Genomic DNA, 13591 nt, shown 5'->3' with positions numbered 1-13591 from the left:
GGACCATAATCTGTGATAAGAATCTCCCTGAAGATTTCAATCCTTCCGATATTGATTATTTACTCCACAGATGGAGTCCCAGAATGCTGCCCATGAGTTAGCCCTCACCAAGCTGCAGAATCAAGAGGCAATCCAAAAAGATTCTCTGGCCAAAATGGCTGCCCTGAACGAAGGCCTAGCCAAAGATAAAGTGGAACTAAATCGTATTCTGCTGAAGGTCAGGAGCATGTAAGGTTGATTAAAGTCAAAGAAAGCCGGCATGAAATGCTTTTATCTCTCTTCCAGAAAGAAGGTGAGAAGGCAGCGCTCATCGAACGTCGACGGGAGACTGAAGCAGAACGGACCGCAGCCAGGGAGGAGACGGCACGACTGCAGCAGGAGATGATGAATCTCCTCGCAGAGAAACAGGCCCTGGAGAGTTCCCAGAGCCACATGCAGGATCTCTGCCAGAAGCTGGAAGCAGAGCTGAGCCTCCTGCAGAAGGAGAACGCTCAGGCCTCGCTTCAGCACTCCCAGGTCAGAGATCCCCAGTCCGTCACACATTTCAGCCCCCCGTCTCACAGCTCCCACCACCTGGGAGAACCACATCACATTATTAATGTCTTGCAGCAGGATTCTTTAGCTTGTTGTCACATTAAAATGTGTTTTAGGTACCAGGCACATCTGCCATGGGGGGTTTTTTCCCTTCAAATGGGATATGCAGAGCAGTGTGGAGCCTGTTCTGTGCTTTATGAGGGACTGGGGATAACAAGGAGATCTTCGTGAACAAATGTGAACTGAAAGAGGCAAATAGATAGACAGACAATATCCAATGAGGGTTATTGAAAGACACAATAAATTAACACCTACAGTATTCCCTTACTTCCACTCGGCACATCCAGGTCATCCTAATTCATCCCCTAGACTAGAGAATGAGAGGAATCCTCTGTTTGGTTATCTGCTCTGAATGTGAAACTGGGATATCCGTGTTGATCCGAGCTAAAACATAACAATCTAAACAATTTGACAAATTCCAGCCAAACATTTTGGATGGCTTATCAGTAAAAATAAATCAGCCATGTATAAAACAAGCCCAGGGGTGGCCTTCATAGCACCAAGCTCGTGTTTCATCCTCTTAATGGACACCACTCACATCTATACTATTTGTGCAATTCATCCACCGTAATATTTACCAAAGGAGAAGGGAAGAGATATCACGCATTAATATTTAGCTTGTGAGAGGCCATAAAAGTTTGGTTGAAAATCAAATTACCACAACTTTCACCTTTTAAACTGTCCTTTGCAGTGAAATATGAGGAGCTGCTGAGGCCCTTGTTAAACCTGCACTGTGTGATGGTGTGGCGCAGTACATCAGATACCTTCTGTGATTTTACAGTTTATGGTAAAATAAAATTCTAAGTTTCATGATACTGCTTTGTTTGATTCGAACTAGGAGGATAACCCATAAAGCAGCAATTTAACATTTTGGGACGTCAGCTAAGTGGGTTTCTCTGAAATGAGAAGATCAATCTCTCTCTCATGTCTGTACGCTAAAAGTGAGGCCAAAGCCACTAGCCAGCCAGTTTACGCTTGCCATAAAAGACTGATCGATTTGGGGAAACAGCGAGACTTAAGTTCTAAAAAAAAAAAAAAAAAGTAGGCTGTGGTTTTCTGAAGGCTTATGTGGTGCAAATATTTCTTGGCTAAGCCAGTTGAAGATGACAAGGAAGGAGCAGAGACTTCCGGAAGTCCCTGCATAGGGGAAAGAAACAGTTTGTGCATGTAAAATAAAACCACATTATGTTGTTTTCACACGCTCATTAATATACATAGTAAACAAATGAGATATAATGTGTTCATTTATGAGATTTTAGTTACTGAGGTACTTTTTTCAACAAGCTTAGGCTGGCTATTTCCCTTTCCCGTGAATCTCAACACTAAACAAAGCTAATTTCCTGTTGACTGTTGAAAGGTGCCAGTCTTCTCATCTAACAATCTTTGTCCATTCAAATCTTTGATATTCCACCAGCATCTGCAGTACTGATAATATCTTACTCAGCCGTTTTAAGCCATGTGCTGAAATGTTTCGATTTAAGTGTCATTTATCATATAAATTGTCTAAATTTAGGAGAAAAACATTCATGAAACGCGAATCTCAGGATTCTCATAACTTACACGCACTAATATGATGCTAGAGTTTAATGAAGCTGAATAAAATTAATCAACGGCAGCAGGAACTTCAAGTTTCCAGCTCAATGTTTTGCTACTTAGAGGTCATGTGGCGTGTCATGGTGATTTAAGTGGTGACTGGGAAAAAACCCACTAATCATTTGGTTTTGCTTCAGGCAGTGCATTTGTCATGGCCGTGCACCTCCTATACGCTCATGAATCATTAAAGTTTGTTGAATGTATGCCTGATAACAGTGAACAATGTAGAGTTCAATATTAATGCAGCGAATGTGGCTGCGCTTTTCAATATGACAGATACATGTTACCAACCATAGCATTCCCGTTAATGAAGGACTTCGTTCTGCTCCTCATAATCCTCGTCGTTAGCTGTGACAAAGCCAGCTAATGAAATGTGCATTCCCCACGATGAGCTTGCTTTTGTCTCCTTGCAGCAATATAGTATAGCTTTGTGTGTGTTGATCTGCAGGTCAGCCGACAGACGCAGACACTGTCAGAGGAGTTGTGTGCGTGCAGGAGGGAGCTTGAGAGACAGACCACAGCCCTAAAGAAAGCCACTCATGACAGGGAGGAGCTGGCCAAGGACAAGGCTGCTCTGGATGTCAGGCTAAACTCCGCTGACCGAAATGGTTGTGCTGTCACGCAGGAGCTGCTTGCACTTAGGTCTGAGTCGGTTTGTCTATGCCTGCGTGTATTTCTGACCACTAAAATGTTTCGAGGTCAATTTCAGATTTAAAACCCAGCTTTTCCCAGGTTGTTTTCTGCAGTTTCATTCAGCACAAGCTGCAGTAAAACAGCGTCGGCCTTCGGTGTTTAAGTTCAGGGTTCAGCATGCATTGGCTGTGGACTTATGGCTATGGTTGGGTTAACTGTGTCAACAAGGCCTCCTCAAAAGCATCATAAACAACTCAGTTTGTTCCTGTGTACATTTGTTTAAGTCGGACTGGACTACCAATGTGTATTTAAGATCATTTTGACTTTTTAAGCACAGCCAGTCACAGGCAACGAGAGTCTTTAAGTAACATGGTTTTATTTGGAAACTTTGCTCATGATGGATCATTGGATTTTATGAGCCTCTACACCTAGGGGTTCAAAGACTTTTTTTTCATCAACCAAACCACTTTACTGCTGTTCCAGAGCAGAGAAGGAGTCCCTGGAGACGGCTCTGTTTGAGAGCCAGGAGCTTGCGTCGTCTCTAGAGGCCGAGTGCACCAGAATGGAGGCGGAGCGGCGCGGCCTGGTCCTGGCTAACAAGACCTTGACGCGTGAGTTGCCCCCTCCCTGAGAGACCCCACTGTCCTCTGTGCCAAGCCCCTTGGCCATGAAGCCTTTCCAACAGCCCTCCAGAGATCCATAATTCAGCTGTGAGTTGTGCAACAGCTGGGCTACAGGATCGCTGGAGCTGCTTGCTCAGCTGACCGGGGTCCCACTGCTCCACACAAACACCCATGCACTGGATAAACTAGCACGTTCCCCTGCAGATCTAGCGGGCTATTGATGCACACCTGATACTTCTGTCCAGGTGATAATGCTCGGATTCGTGTGGATGCCGACCGTCAGTTTGCACAAGGGGCACAGGAGTGTAGCGTGTTGGAGAACAAACTCACCCAGGTTGAGAGGGATGCCCTGATGTCCCTGAAAAACAAAGAACAAATTCACAGGGAGCAGCTTGAAGCTGAATGTCGGCAGAAGGTACCGTAGGACTTGCATAGCTGTCTTGGCTTGAAGCATTCAACTCAGATTCTTAGGCTATCTCTGAACTCATCAGGAGCGTGTGTGGGTTTGTTGGTTGACAGGAACAGCAATGTGCAAAGCTGACAGCTCAGTGGGAGCAGACTGAGGAGCAGCTGCGTAGACAGTGTGAGGAGCTGCGTGTGCACAAACAGAAGGAGCTGCAGCAGGTGCAAGAGGAGCTGGCCAGGCTGCAACAAGCCTCCAACCAAAGTCTCCTGCAGGCTGAAAGTGAAAAGCAGCAGGTGAGCGAGGTGGAGTTTCATACAGGAGCATTTATGAAAGCCCCCAAGGTAAAGAATCCAAGCCACGTGGCAAGTTCTAGCTTCATAGTTGGCATTGTGTGTGTCAATCAAATGTTTAAACACCATATCAGGTCTTTGTCCAAGTATTTGTGGCCAAACTTCTTGTGGCAAGTGAAAGTGACACTGCAGTGTTCTGTGAGCAGGCTTTGTCCCAGAAGGAGGCAGAGAAGGTTGCCCTCGCAGAGAAGCTAGCAGCCCTGCAGCAGGACCTGGCCACAGCAGGCATGCAGGTCGAACACACGCAGAGGGAGGCATCGAGCAAGCACGAACAAGATAAGGTACAATATGGCACCGTCGAATTTGCTGTTAACACACTTTCTTCACTTTGTTGGTTCTTAATGTATAATCTGCGTTCCAGAATACAATGGCCATCCTTCAATCTGAGCTGCAAAACGTAAGGATTCAACTTGAGGAGTCTCTGAACTCCCATGAGAATGCCAAGAAAAGTCTTACTGAGCAGGTCAGAGAGTTGAACCAGCACAGAGAACACTCTCAAATGGAGGTGAGACCTTTAAAAGCGTCCCCCCCCCTGTTTTGCTTAAACATGCTTTCTCTTTGGCGGCAGTTGCAATGATGAGTCACACAGGACTAACCTTTTATGACCGTTAGATTTTGACACATATATGGAAATGCAAATAAATCATCATATAGGGTCAATGTCACCAGAGGTGGTTTATACAGTAGGATCACAGAAATGGATAGGAAATGACAGGCTTGTTTGGCTTGGCTTAGGAAGGAGACCACGGATATGCCTCTGGAGTGCACTGGGGCTTGCACCAATTAGTACCAGTGTGAGGGATAGCCATTTACCATAGGCCGCTGTTGACCTTGGCCAATGCCGCAGAGCGATGCCAGCATCTGAGTGCCATCAGGTGCAGAGCATGGAGGGCCAAGCTCAACAAGCGGACGATCGTGTCCTCTCTCTCTCAAGGCGCCGACTCGCCCCTCTTCCTCTTAAGTCAGAATATTTAATTCAGCTGACCTTCCTGTGAACATAAAAGTACCATTAGAGACTATAATTTTGGCCGAGTGGCATGCAGAATGAGATGAAAGCTGTAAATCTCATTTCCAGGGGTTGCGTGAGGTCAGGATTCCAGGCTCGGGGTCACCGGGTGTTGTAGTGAAATAACAAGCTTATGGACACCTCATTAAGAATTAGCTGCTGAGCTGCAGCAGGGCCTCACCATGCCTTGATTTAAAATACTGCTTTCCCCGGAGAAGCGGCTTGTTTATCTTTGTGGGACATTTTGGTTTCAATAAATAAATGCAAGAAAGAGGATCGTCCCGTCTTCCCTCTGTCTCCTCATTCTTCTTAAAGTATAGTGAATGAGGGTGTTTGGAGCCAGAGCTGCAGAGTTCTGAGGTTTGGACAGCTCTCCCCGCCATATATCAAGTCAAACGTCAGCGATACTGTCACGTTTGGCCGCCACCCCCCTGCCTTTTGCCTTGTTTGATTATTTTAAATCATCCCATGTCAGACAATGACGAAGCAGGAGTGAGAGTGCGCGACAAAGAGCTAGTGATCATGAAAGAGGGAAAGCCAGGGGAAAGAGGAGGGAGGATACGGTCCCTGGTACCATCGTATGAAATCAAAGCTTGAGTTAACCCCTCGTGAAAATAAGCCAGTGGGGGAGTGTTTATTTTCTCCCGAGCAGCAGTGAGAGGCTGGCTCCACTGGGACTCCGGGTCCCCCTCTCCCATGCACAAAACACAACACTGCTACCCTCAGTCTGTCCCCCACCAGCCCTCCCCCACACGCCCAAAAATATCAGATAAAATAAGTATAATTGGCTTGTGTTTTCTCATATTAGACTTTATGCGAAAGAACCATCTTGTGTGGCCTCTGAACATAACACTCCTCCTCACCCTGCCCCCCCCCCCCTCCATCCTCCCTCTCCCCCTACTCCCCCATCACCTCCAGCGGTGGGGCGCTGCTGCTGTTTATCATGTTGCTCTCGGCGGGTTTTCTTATACTGCATGCTCTTAGTGAGGAGATGGGGAGAGACAGCACCTGGCTATTGGCCCAAATGGCTCTTAGCCATGCCCAGATAAGCTCTGTCCTCCCGCTCTCTGCACACAACATGTTGCCGTAAAATAGAATATGGGTCATACGGTATCTTGAGATTGTGCACATTAACTAGGAGATGTTGAGGTCTAGCTTTCAAACAATGAGGCTGTAATGCATGATCTGATCCAACGCCAGTATTCATTTATACAGTATACATGTACCATATGTATAGACTTCGGTATGCTGAAAGGATTCTTCCGGTTTGATTTTGATGATAATATACTGTTTTAGCTTCTGATATCCCAAATGTAACATTTTAGATGACTTTGGAAAGCATAAAGACCTTTTTGTTGAAAACATGCAGGTTTCAAAAGCAGCTGAAGGCTTTTTTTTTTTCCTTCTATATGCCCTTATTATCATTTCAGTAAAGTCATTTTATAGTCACTTGGAATTTATATCACCAAATAAAGAAGAAAAACCTTCTCTCTTGGACACAGTATGTTTGCAGGAATTAACACCTCCTAATTCACTCTAATTGGCATATCATGCGTTTGAGTGTCCATAGATAGAGGGCCTTCGTCGACAGTTGCAGCAGGCAGAAGATGAACTTATTAAAGTACAAAGGAGGCTAATTGAGGCTCACAGAGGGCTGCAGGAGTGTGCACAGGATCGCGACAAGCAACGAAAGGAAACCTTGGATGTGAGGAGGCTCTTGGGTGATGAGACCAGAGAGAAAGAGGCAATCCAAGCATCTAACCTGGAGCTAAGGGCCTTCATCAAGGGGGCAGAAAGTGACAACAGCAGGTACAGCTGCCCACGTGGAACTGCTGAGAGCCTAACTGATTTTGTTAGCAGGCATTATATCTTGCTTTATTTTTAATCTTCACTCATCATTAAACTAGCCTGAGACGATCTGTGGAGGAGAAAGAGCAGAAAGTGAGCATTTTAGAGGAATGCAAGAGCTCCATGCACCAGGAGGCAAGTGGTCTGCGCCGCGGTATGAGGGAGTTGGAGAAGTCTCGCCTGCAGGCGCGCAGAGAGCTGCAGGAGCTGCGCAGACAGGTAGAAGATTCTTTTGCGAACTGTTCTCTGTGTCATTTCTTTCAAATAGCTTCACTTGGTGTGTGTGTGTGTGTGTGTGTGTGTGTGTGTGTGTGCTATTTTAACCTGGGCAGGTGAAAGTCCTCGAAGGTGAGAATGAACGGCAGGAACGGGAGCTGCATGAGCTGCAGGCCCGGATATGTCAGGAGGAGCAGAAGGAGGAGGAGGCACGTTGTGAGGCTTTCACGCTCAAGCAGAAGGTGCTGGAGTGTGAAGCAGGCAGAGAAGCGGCGCTGAATGAGGTACGAAGCCTCCGGGAATAATTCTGTTCACAAATATTCAAATTTTGCATACATACCTGAGCCAAACTAACAGGAACACAGAACATCAACCACAACACAAGGAACATTCTTTTGTCAAAGGTTTGCTCTTTCTTTGTTGGACCTTTTCTGCATTTCAAGCCTTTCAGCCCTGAAGTAGAAAAACACTGCAATAAAATATGTTTCTATTTTATGGCTTGGCTGTGATCTTGTACTTTTTCTACCTCGTATCATTATATGATGCACATTTTCTGAGAAATCACTGAATTCATCCCCAAGCACATTAACCCTTCGCAGCAAACGTGTCTCTGTTTTTGCACAATTGCACACTAGATAACATCCAGGGTTTGTTTCTTCAGGAATTATTTTGCGGCACTGTCAAATTTTACTGCTGTAGTTAGAATCATGTTCAACCTGTTGTCTTTATTATTATTATTATTATTTATTTATAAGGGAATTGGTTCCTCATCCTGTAAACCAAAGCGAGCAGAATGTGCTCATATAGTCTGTGTGAAACATGTGAATCAGGTTGGAGGCCTGCAGCGACGTGTGGTAGAACTGGAGACAGCGGATCATCGGAGCCGAGAACTGCTGCAGCAGAGAGAGTCTCACCAGCAGCAGTGTGACCTGAAGCACAGAGAAACCACCACCCAACTGGGGGAGGCACTAGAAGATGCCAGAGTCCAGCTCACTATGCAGGCCAGCTCCTCTGAAAGCAAAGTCCAGGGCCTGGAAAAACAGCTTGGCCTGGTCAATGCCAAGTATAGGGAGCAGGAGGGTAAACTGGTGGGGTTATGTAGAGCTCTGCACCGCACCGTTATCCCTAGCCATCCACGGCTCTCAGGCACAACCAGGTCCCGTCGACGGTCTCCCTCTCCCGCCTGGAGAAACCACCTGCAGGTAAAAGGTATGGTCGTCCACTTTCAAATGTAAACCACTTTCAAATGTGGTGCTTTTTGCTAGCAGCCGATGTATCAATGAGAGTGGTTTCCACTCAGGTGGTAATGATGGCTCTGTGTTTTCTTCATCTCACGGTGAAGATGAAGAGCTGGATGTGGACTCAGTGTACACAGCTCTACGCGAATTCCAGCAGGAACTCAGAGACGCACAAAGAGACAGGGTATATTTGAACATTATTAATCATTCAATCAAGGACATGAAAGCGTGGGATCCAAACGTTGGTTTGATTCAGATCAAACCAACTTAAAATTCATTTTAAGGTCAATATCTTAAACTGAATTTATTTATTACATTTTAATATTTAAGTCTTCTTTTTTTTTTGTTCCTTCAGGATGAAGCTAAGACTGAGATAGTTAGTCTAAGTCAGCAGGTGACAGACCTCCAAAGTAGCCAGGAGAAGTCTGCTTCCCAGCTGCTGCAACTACAGAAGTCCTTGAAGCAATCGGAGCAGGGTAGGTTTGTCCTACAATCAATACGACTTTCTCCTACAACCCTAGATAACGGTTATTCATTGTATTTACACATAATGCATAATTACTATATCCCTCCAGGAAAAAGAGAGATGGCAGAAAAATTGCAAGAGGTGCGTACATCCCTTTCCCAGCAGGAAGAACTATCACAACGTAGAGAGAAGGATAAGAGAAGCCTGGAAGAGGCGTTTGCTCAATTGAGGACTAGTCTGCAAGCTGCTGAGGCAGAGTCCAGGCTACTACAAGTATGTAAAATGCAAAGAGCTAAGCGTTTACAAAAGCGACATACAGGACATTCAGTGATAACTTCCCTGACAATCCCTCTAAAGGATAAGTTGGAGCGCCTGCAAGCCTTCGAGTCTCGGGCAAATGTAGAGCAGCGGAAGCTGAAGGAGTCCGTGGAGGCGGCAGACAGCAGGGCAAACCGTCTGGAGCTCTCCCAGCGCACCCTCGAAGGCGAGCTACAGAGGGCCCAGCTCAGGGCGGCAGAGCTGGACGCAGAGGCAGGGGCACTGCAGGAAAGACTGACTGCGCTGAGGAGGACGCTAGGGGAGAGCGAGGACCGGTGTGCAGCACTGAGGGTCAATGAGGAGAGGCTGGCATCATCACTGGCTCAAGCCGAGCAGCACGAGGTCCAGCTGAGAGAACAGATCCACAAACTGTCCAACAACCGGAGCAGCAGCGAGGCTCTGCAGGAGCAGCTCAGTCAGCTGCAGAGGGCTCTGATCACCAGAGAGCAGGACCGGAGGCTGCTGCAGGTATCACCTCATCACCATCAGTACAGGATGACAGATCAGTGGTGCCAGATGGAAGCGAGCTTGGATGAAAACGTGCTCTCATTTCTGTAACATAATGCACTTCTGTCACGTAAGAAAAGCTTACACAGCTTTTCTACTCGCTCAACATAAGGACCTTAGATTGAAACTTCAAAATAAGATGAATAGCAGTTCTGCCTTTGCTGCTCTTCCATTTACAGAGCAGCTATGTAACCTTCTCCGCTCCATGCTGAGCACATTTTGTTTACATTTGCTGCTGTGGTTTTCCTGAAGTGCCTCAAAGACTCGGTAATAAAATGCTCAGGCAACCTCATTAATTTTCCAAGAGCTTCTCAGGAGAGCTTTCCGGTCTCAGGTTGGGACTGCACTTTAAAGATTCCGAGCAAACAAAAACATAACGGCTTTGGTATAAATCTCTTGATTTGCTCAAAACCTGGCAGTAAAAAGTGAGAGAAAATTCCAACTCCTGGCTGAAAGGTTTTACGTTAAGGGCTGTACAAGAGACCAAATGCAATGGACGGTAGGAAATGATGTTTTGATGTGCCCGTAGGAACGTCTGGATAAAACACGAGATGCCCTTTCAGAGAGTAAGAGGCTGAACCACAAACTAACAGAGCAGAACCAGAACCTTCAACGAGCCCAAGAAGACTTGGAGCTCAAAGATCTCGAGCTGGACAAACATAACAAGGCATTGAAGGAGGTCAGCAACACTCGGGTGCAAATTCATGTGTAAAGCCTGCTGTGACATTAAAATGTGTGAAAGAATAACTGTGGTCTCAGAACTTGAAGCAAAGGCAAGATGCTCAACTGCAAGCCCAGGGGAGCTCCAGGCAGCTGCAGCAAGAGAAGGAGGAACTCCGTGATAAGGTCAAACACCTGCAGAGTGAGAGGGCCGAGGTGGAGAGGACGCTGGCACGCCTAGGCAAAGACAAATCAGCCCTGAGGAGGACGCTGGAGAAGGTGAGCTGACCTACTGCAGGAGACGTTTCAACAGGTGGTCTGTGTGTATTAGATTGAAATGTCGGAATCCGCTCACATCTCAAATATTTCAATGTAAACATCAGGAATACTTCAGATTCAGAATACATTATTAATTCCCAAAGGGAAATTTAGGTAAATAATAATGTAAATGAAACACACCAGCATTTATTGCTACACCAATCAGAGCAGTAACAATAAAGTTCACTTAAAGATTAAGTTCCTGCCACAATAGGGGTAGATGTAAAATGTCAATGAGTTTCCTCACGTTGGGTTCCTGTCACTTTCCCAATAAACGGCTTGTTTAAAAATGTTATTCTGTTTGACAAGGCTAAAAGGATCAATACATCGCTGAGTTCTCAAGTATTGTAACATTGATGGCACAACCTACTACCGGTACTGCTTTTTTTGCAGATGAGAGATCTCTCTGATGATGTCCGGGGTTCTTGCTGCCTTGCTACAAGCTTAGTTACTGCTTATACCTGGTAAATGTCACATTGTTTGGTTCACATGAAATCAAATTTTAGCTCTTACACAGGACTGGCAAAGCCAAAGATCTGGCCAACCCAGTTAGACATACACACAGATTAACACAAAATATGATGAATCATAGTGAAAAGGTCATCATTGACTCTGACAGTAATTTGACAATCCGCCAATGAAGTGGTGGAATTAACAGAAGCTAAGTTGATGCAGCGTTTATGTATCATCAAAACAAAATGTGGTGAGAGAAAGAAGTCTTGTGAAAAGAATGATGATAATGTAGCGCTGATTCAGCTGCTCTGCTACTGTGGATGGGCAGCAGTTCAATGATGTCACACCTCGAACAGAGACAAGTATTTGGTAAGGAAACCAGAAAAGGCCTGCTGCTGAATATTTATGTAGCCAAACCGCAGATGGCTTTAAAATGCAATTAAAAAGATTTTAGATTCAAATTTAAAACTCCTGCATGCTAAGTGCATATAGAAGCCAGGACTGAAGCAATATATATTTATTGCTGGTCAAAAGCCTCACGGCCACTTTCTGGACCAAGTCGAGACGTGCAGTCACCGAAGCGTTAAGACAAATAAATGGGCGCTTCTATTAATCCATGCAGAACGAGATAATAGCTTTTTTATTTTGTTATAGTATGCCTTTTGAGTGACGTTTGTTCTTCCCTTTCTCCACGTACTCCGCTCTTTTGTCGCACATTGCACAAAGTGACCTAGTCGGGATGGAAACATGTAGGTGGACTGTGAGAACCAAGAGGCTTGGCTTCTGCTCCAGGCATTACAGGAAGGCACATGAGCGCCGAACAATCGTGTTAAGTCGTTCGCATTATGTCACCCTGGTCTTGTCAGGTGGAGATGGCGAGGCTGAGGAGGGAGGAGGAGGTGGAATGCGCTGCCAAAGTGAAGGAGCAGTTGGAGCAGACAGTCCACAGCCTGGAGCAACAGCTGGCTGAAAAGCAGGAGGAGCTGCAGGCTGTGCAGGTCAGATGCTGCTGGAGGACCGCCAGAGACGGGCCGGGGTTCCCGCTGCAAGCAGCTTCACATCACATACCAGGACGATATTTAGCACATCCACGCAGGAAACTGAAAGATAGCGCGTGGTCGGGTTTACAAACGTTCCTGTAAATCACTGAATATTTAAGACTATTAAAATGTTTCTTGTAGGATTCTGGAACCCTCTGTGACTTCCTCGAAGGCACTGTCAGCTTCAGTGACTGATGGGTCGATACTTTCTTCTGCGCCTGAAGACGGCTGTTTATTTGTCAACACTTTTGAAGCTGTATTTTAACTGCAGTGACTTTGTCAGTCGTTCTTGTGGAAGGACAATCCTCTGCTGTTAACATATGATTCCATTTCAGTGAACTAAGAATACAATTAGCCGGTGGTTGTGACCTGTGCTGCTGTTCACAAGCACCCATTGCAACACAACATGCTTTACGTTCATTTTCCTGATACTCTATTTTCATTTCTATAAACCCGTGTGAACTCTGCTCAGGCCCAAATCTCAGAGTTGGAGCGCTCTCAGGCACAGCGCCTCCTGGAGGTGACAGCCCGCCATCACCAGGAGCTGAATTTGGAAACGGATCGCCTGAGAGGCAGCCAGCTCCAAGCGGAGCAGGCCCTGGAGACCAGGGAGAAGGCCCATCGCCAGAGGGTCAAAGGCCTGGAGGAGCAGGTATCGAGAACACAGTCTCTTGGGACAGGTTGGCGTCTGCTTTTGTGTTTGTCTGCTTTCCTGATGCTGTTTTCTGCTTCTTTGTCTTTATAGCTGCTGACTCTGAGGGAGCAACTCGACCAGGACACAAGGAGACGGCAGGCCTATTTCAGTCGGATGCTGCAGCCTGGCATGTAGGCAGAGGCCTTGCCGTGACGTATGTCGCCAGCCCTGTCGTCCTCATTCACCGGCTCCTCTGGCTGCCGCCCAACAACGTTATGTTACAAGCTACGTCCACATTTGGAACGCGCGCACGCACGCTCCTCAGGCGTTTGCTCCCAGCCTCCCTCCCATGCACATGTGCACACCGGATTGCATTAATCTGCAGAAGAACTCAACAACAACAAACAATGAGTGGTTTGTTTATGAGCCGACTGGACGTGCCAGATTGTTTTAAGGATTTCCTCTGGCTCTGTTTCGGCATCTGTTTATGCTGTGTCATTTATTCAGGAAACAATCTGATGAAAGGGTTTCTCAGTTGGTGCTTTATTCTGTGATCCACTCATTTGTTATATTGATCACGTACCAATTTTATGCGCCATAATCACTTGTTTGTGTTCCATTATGAGAACAAATTGCCAAGTATTTACAATAACTGTTTGCAGATCTTGTTGGTGCTGCGTTTTCTTCG

The 13591-nt window shown here is 46.1% G+C and overlaps 1 protein-coding gene across 1 annotated transcript in view; it reads left to right on the top strand.

Annotated features, from left to right (window-relative positions):
* The window catches only part of crocc2 (ciliary rootlet coiled-coil, rootletin family member 2), a 28541-nt gene extending 15364 nt beyond the window's left edge, over nucleotides 1-13177 (top strand). Inside the window, exons 16-36 of the mRNA XM_068743098.1 lie at nucleotides 71-217; nucleotides 286-516; nucleotides 2636-2829; nucleotides 3304-3431; nucleotides 3689-3858; nucleotides 3963-4142; nucleotides 4346-4480; nucleotides 4561-4704; nucleotides 6776-7014; nucleotides 7113-7272; nucleotides 7386-7553; nucleotides 8100-8478; nucleotides 8570-8691; nucleotides 8863-8983; nucleotides 9083-9246; nucleotides 9331-9759; nucleotides 10328-10477; nucleotides 10558-10737; nucleotides 12096-12227; nucleotides 12742-12921; nucleotides 13015-13177. Of these exons, the coding sequence (XP_068599199.1) occupies nucleotides 71-217; nucleotides 286-516; nucleotides 2636-2829; nucleotides 3304-3431; nucleotides 3689-3858; nucleotides 3963-4142; nucleotides 4346-4480; nucleotides 4561-4704; nucleotides 6776-7014; nucleotides 7113-7272; nucleotides 7386-7553; nucleotides 8100-8478; nucleotides 8570-8691; nucleotides 8863-8983; nucleotides 9083-9246; nucleotides 9331-9759; nucleotides 10328-10477; nucleotides 10558-10737; nucleotides 12096-12227; nucleotides 12742-12921; nucleotides 13015-13098 (3837 nt within the window). The 3' untranslated portion in view covers nucleotides 13099-13177. The remainder of the gene's footprint in view (nucleotides 1-70; nucleotides 218-285; nucleotides 517-2635; nucleotides 2830-3303; nucleotides 3432-3688; nucleotides 3859-3962; nucleotides 4143-4345; nucleotides 4481-4560; nucleotides 4705-6775; nucleotides 7015-7112; nucleotides 7273-7385; nucleotides 7554-8099; nucleotides 8479-8569; nucleotides 8692-8862; nucleotides 8984-9082; nucleotides 9247-9330; nucleotides 9760-10327; nucleotides 10478-10557; nucleotides 10738-12095; nucleotides 12228-12741; nucleotides 12922-13014) is intronic.
* The last annotated feature ends 414 nt before the right edge of the window (nucleotides 13178-13591 follow it).

The sequence above is a fragment of the Brachionichthys hirsutus genome, chromosome 9, assembly GCF_040956055.1.
Source record: "Brachionichthys hirsutus isolate HB-005 chromosome 9, CSIRO-AGI_Bhir_v1, whole genome shotgun sequence".
Classification (NCBI taxonomy): domain Eukaryota; kingdom Metazoa; phylum Chordata; class Actinopteri; order Lophiiformes; family Brachionichthyidae; genus Brachionichthys; species Brachionichthys hirsutus.
This window is presented reverse-complemented; position numbering and strand designations above follow the sequence as displayed.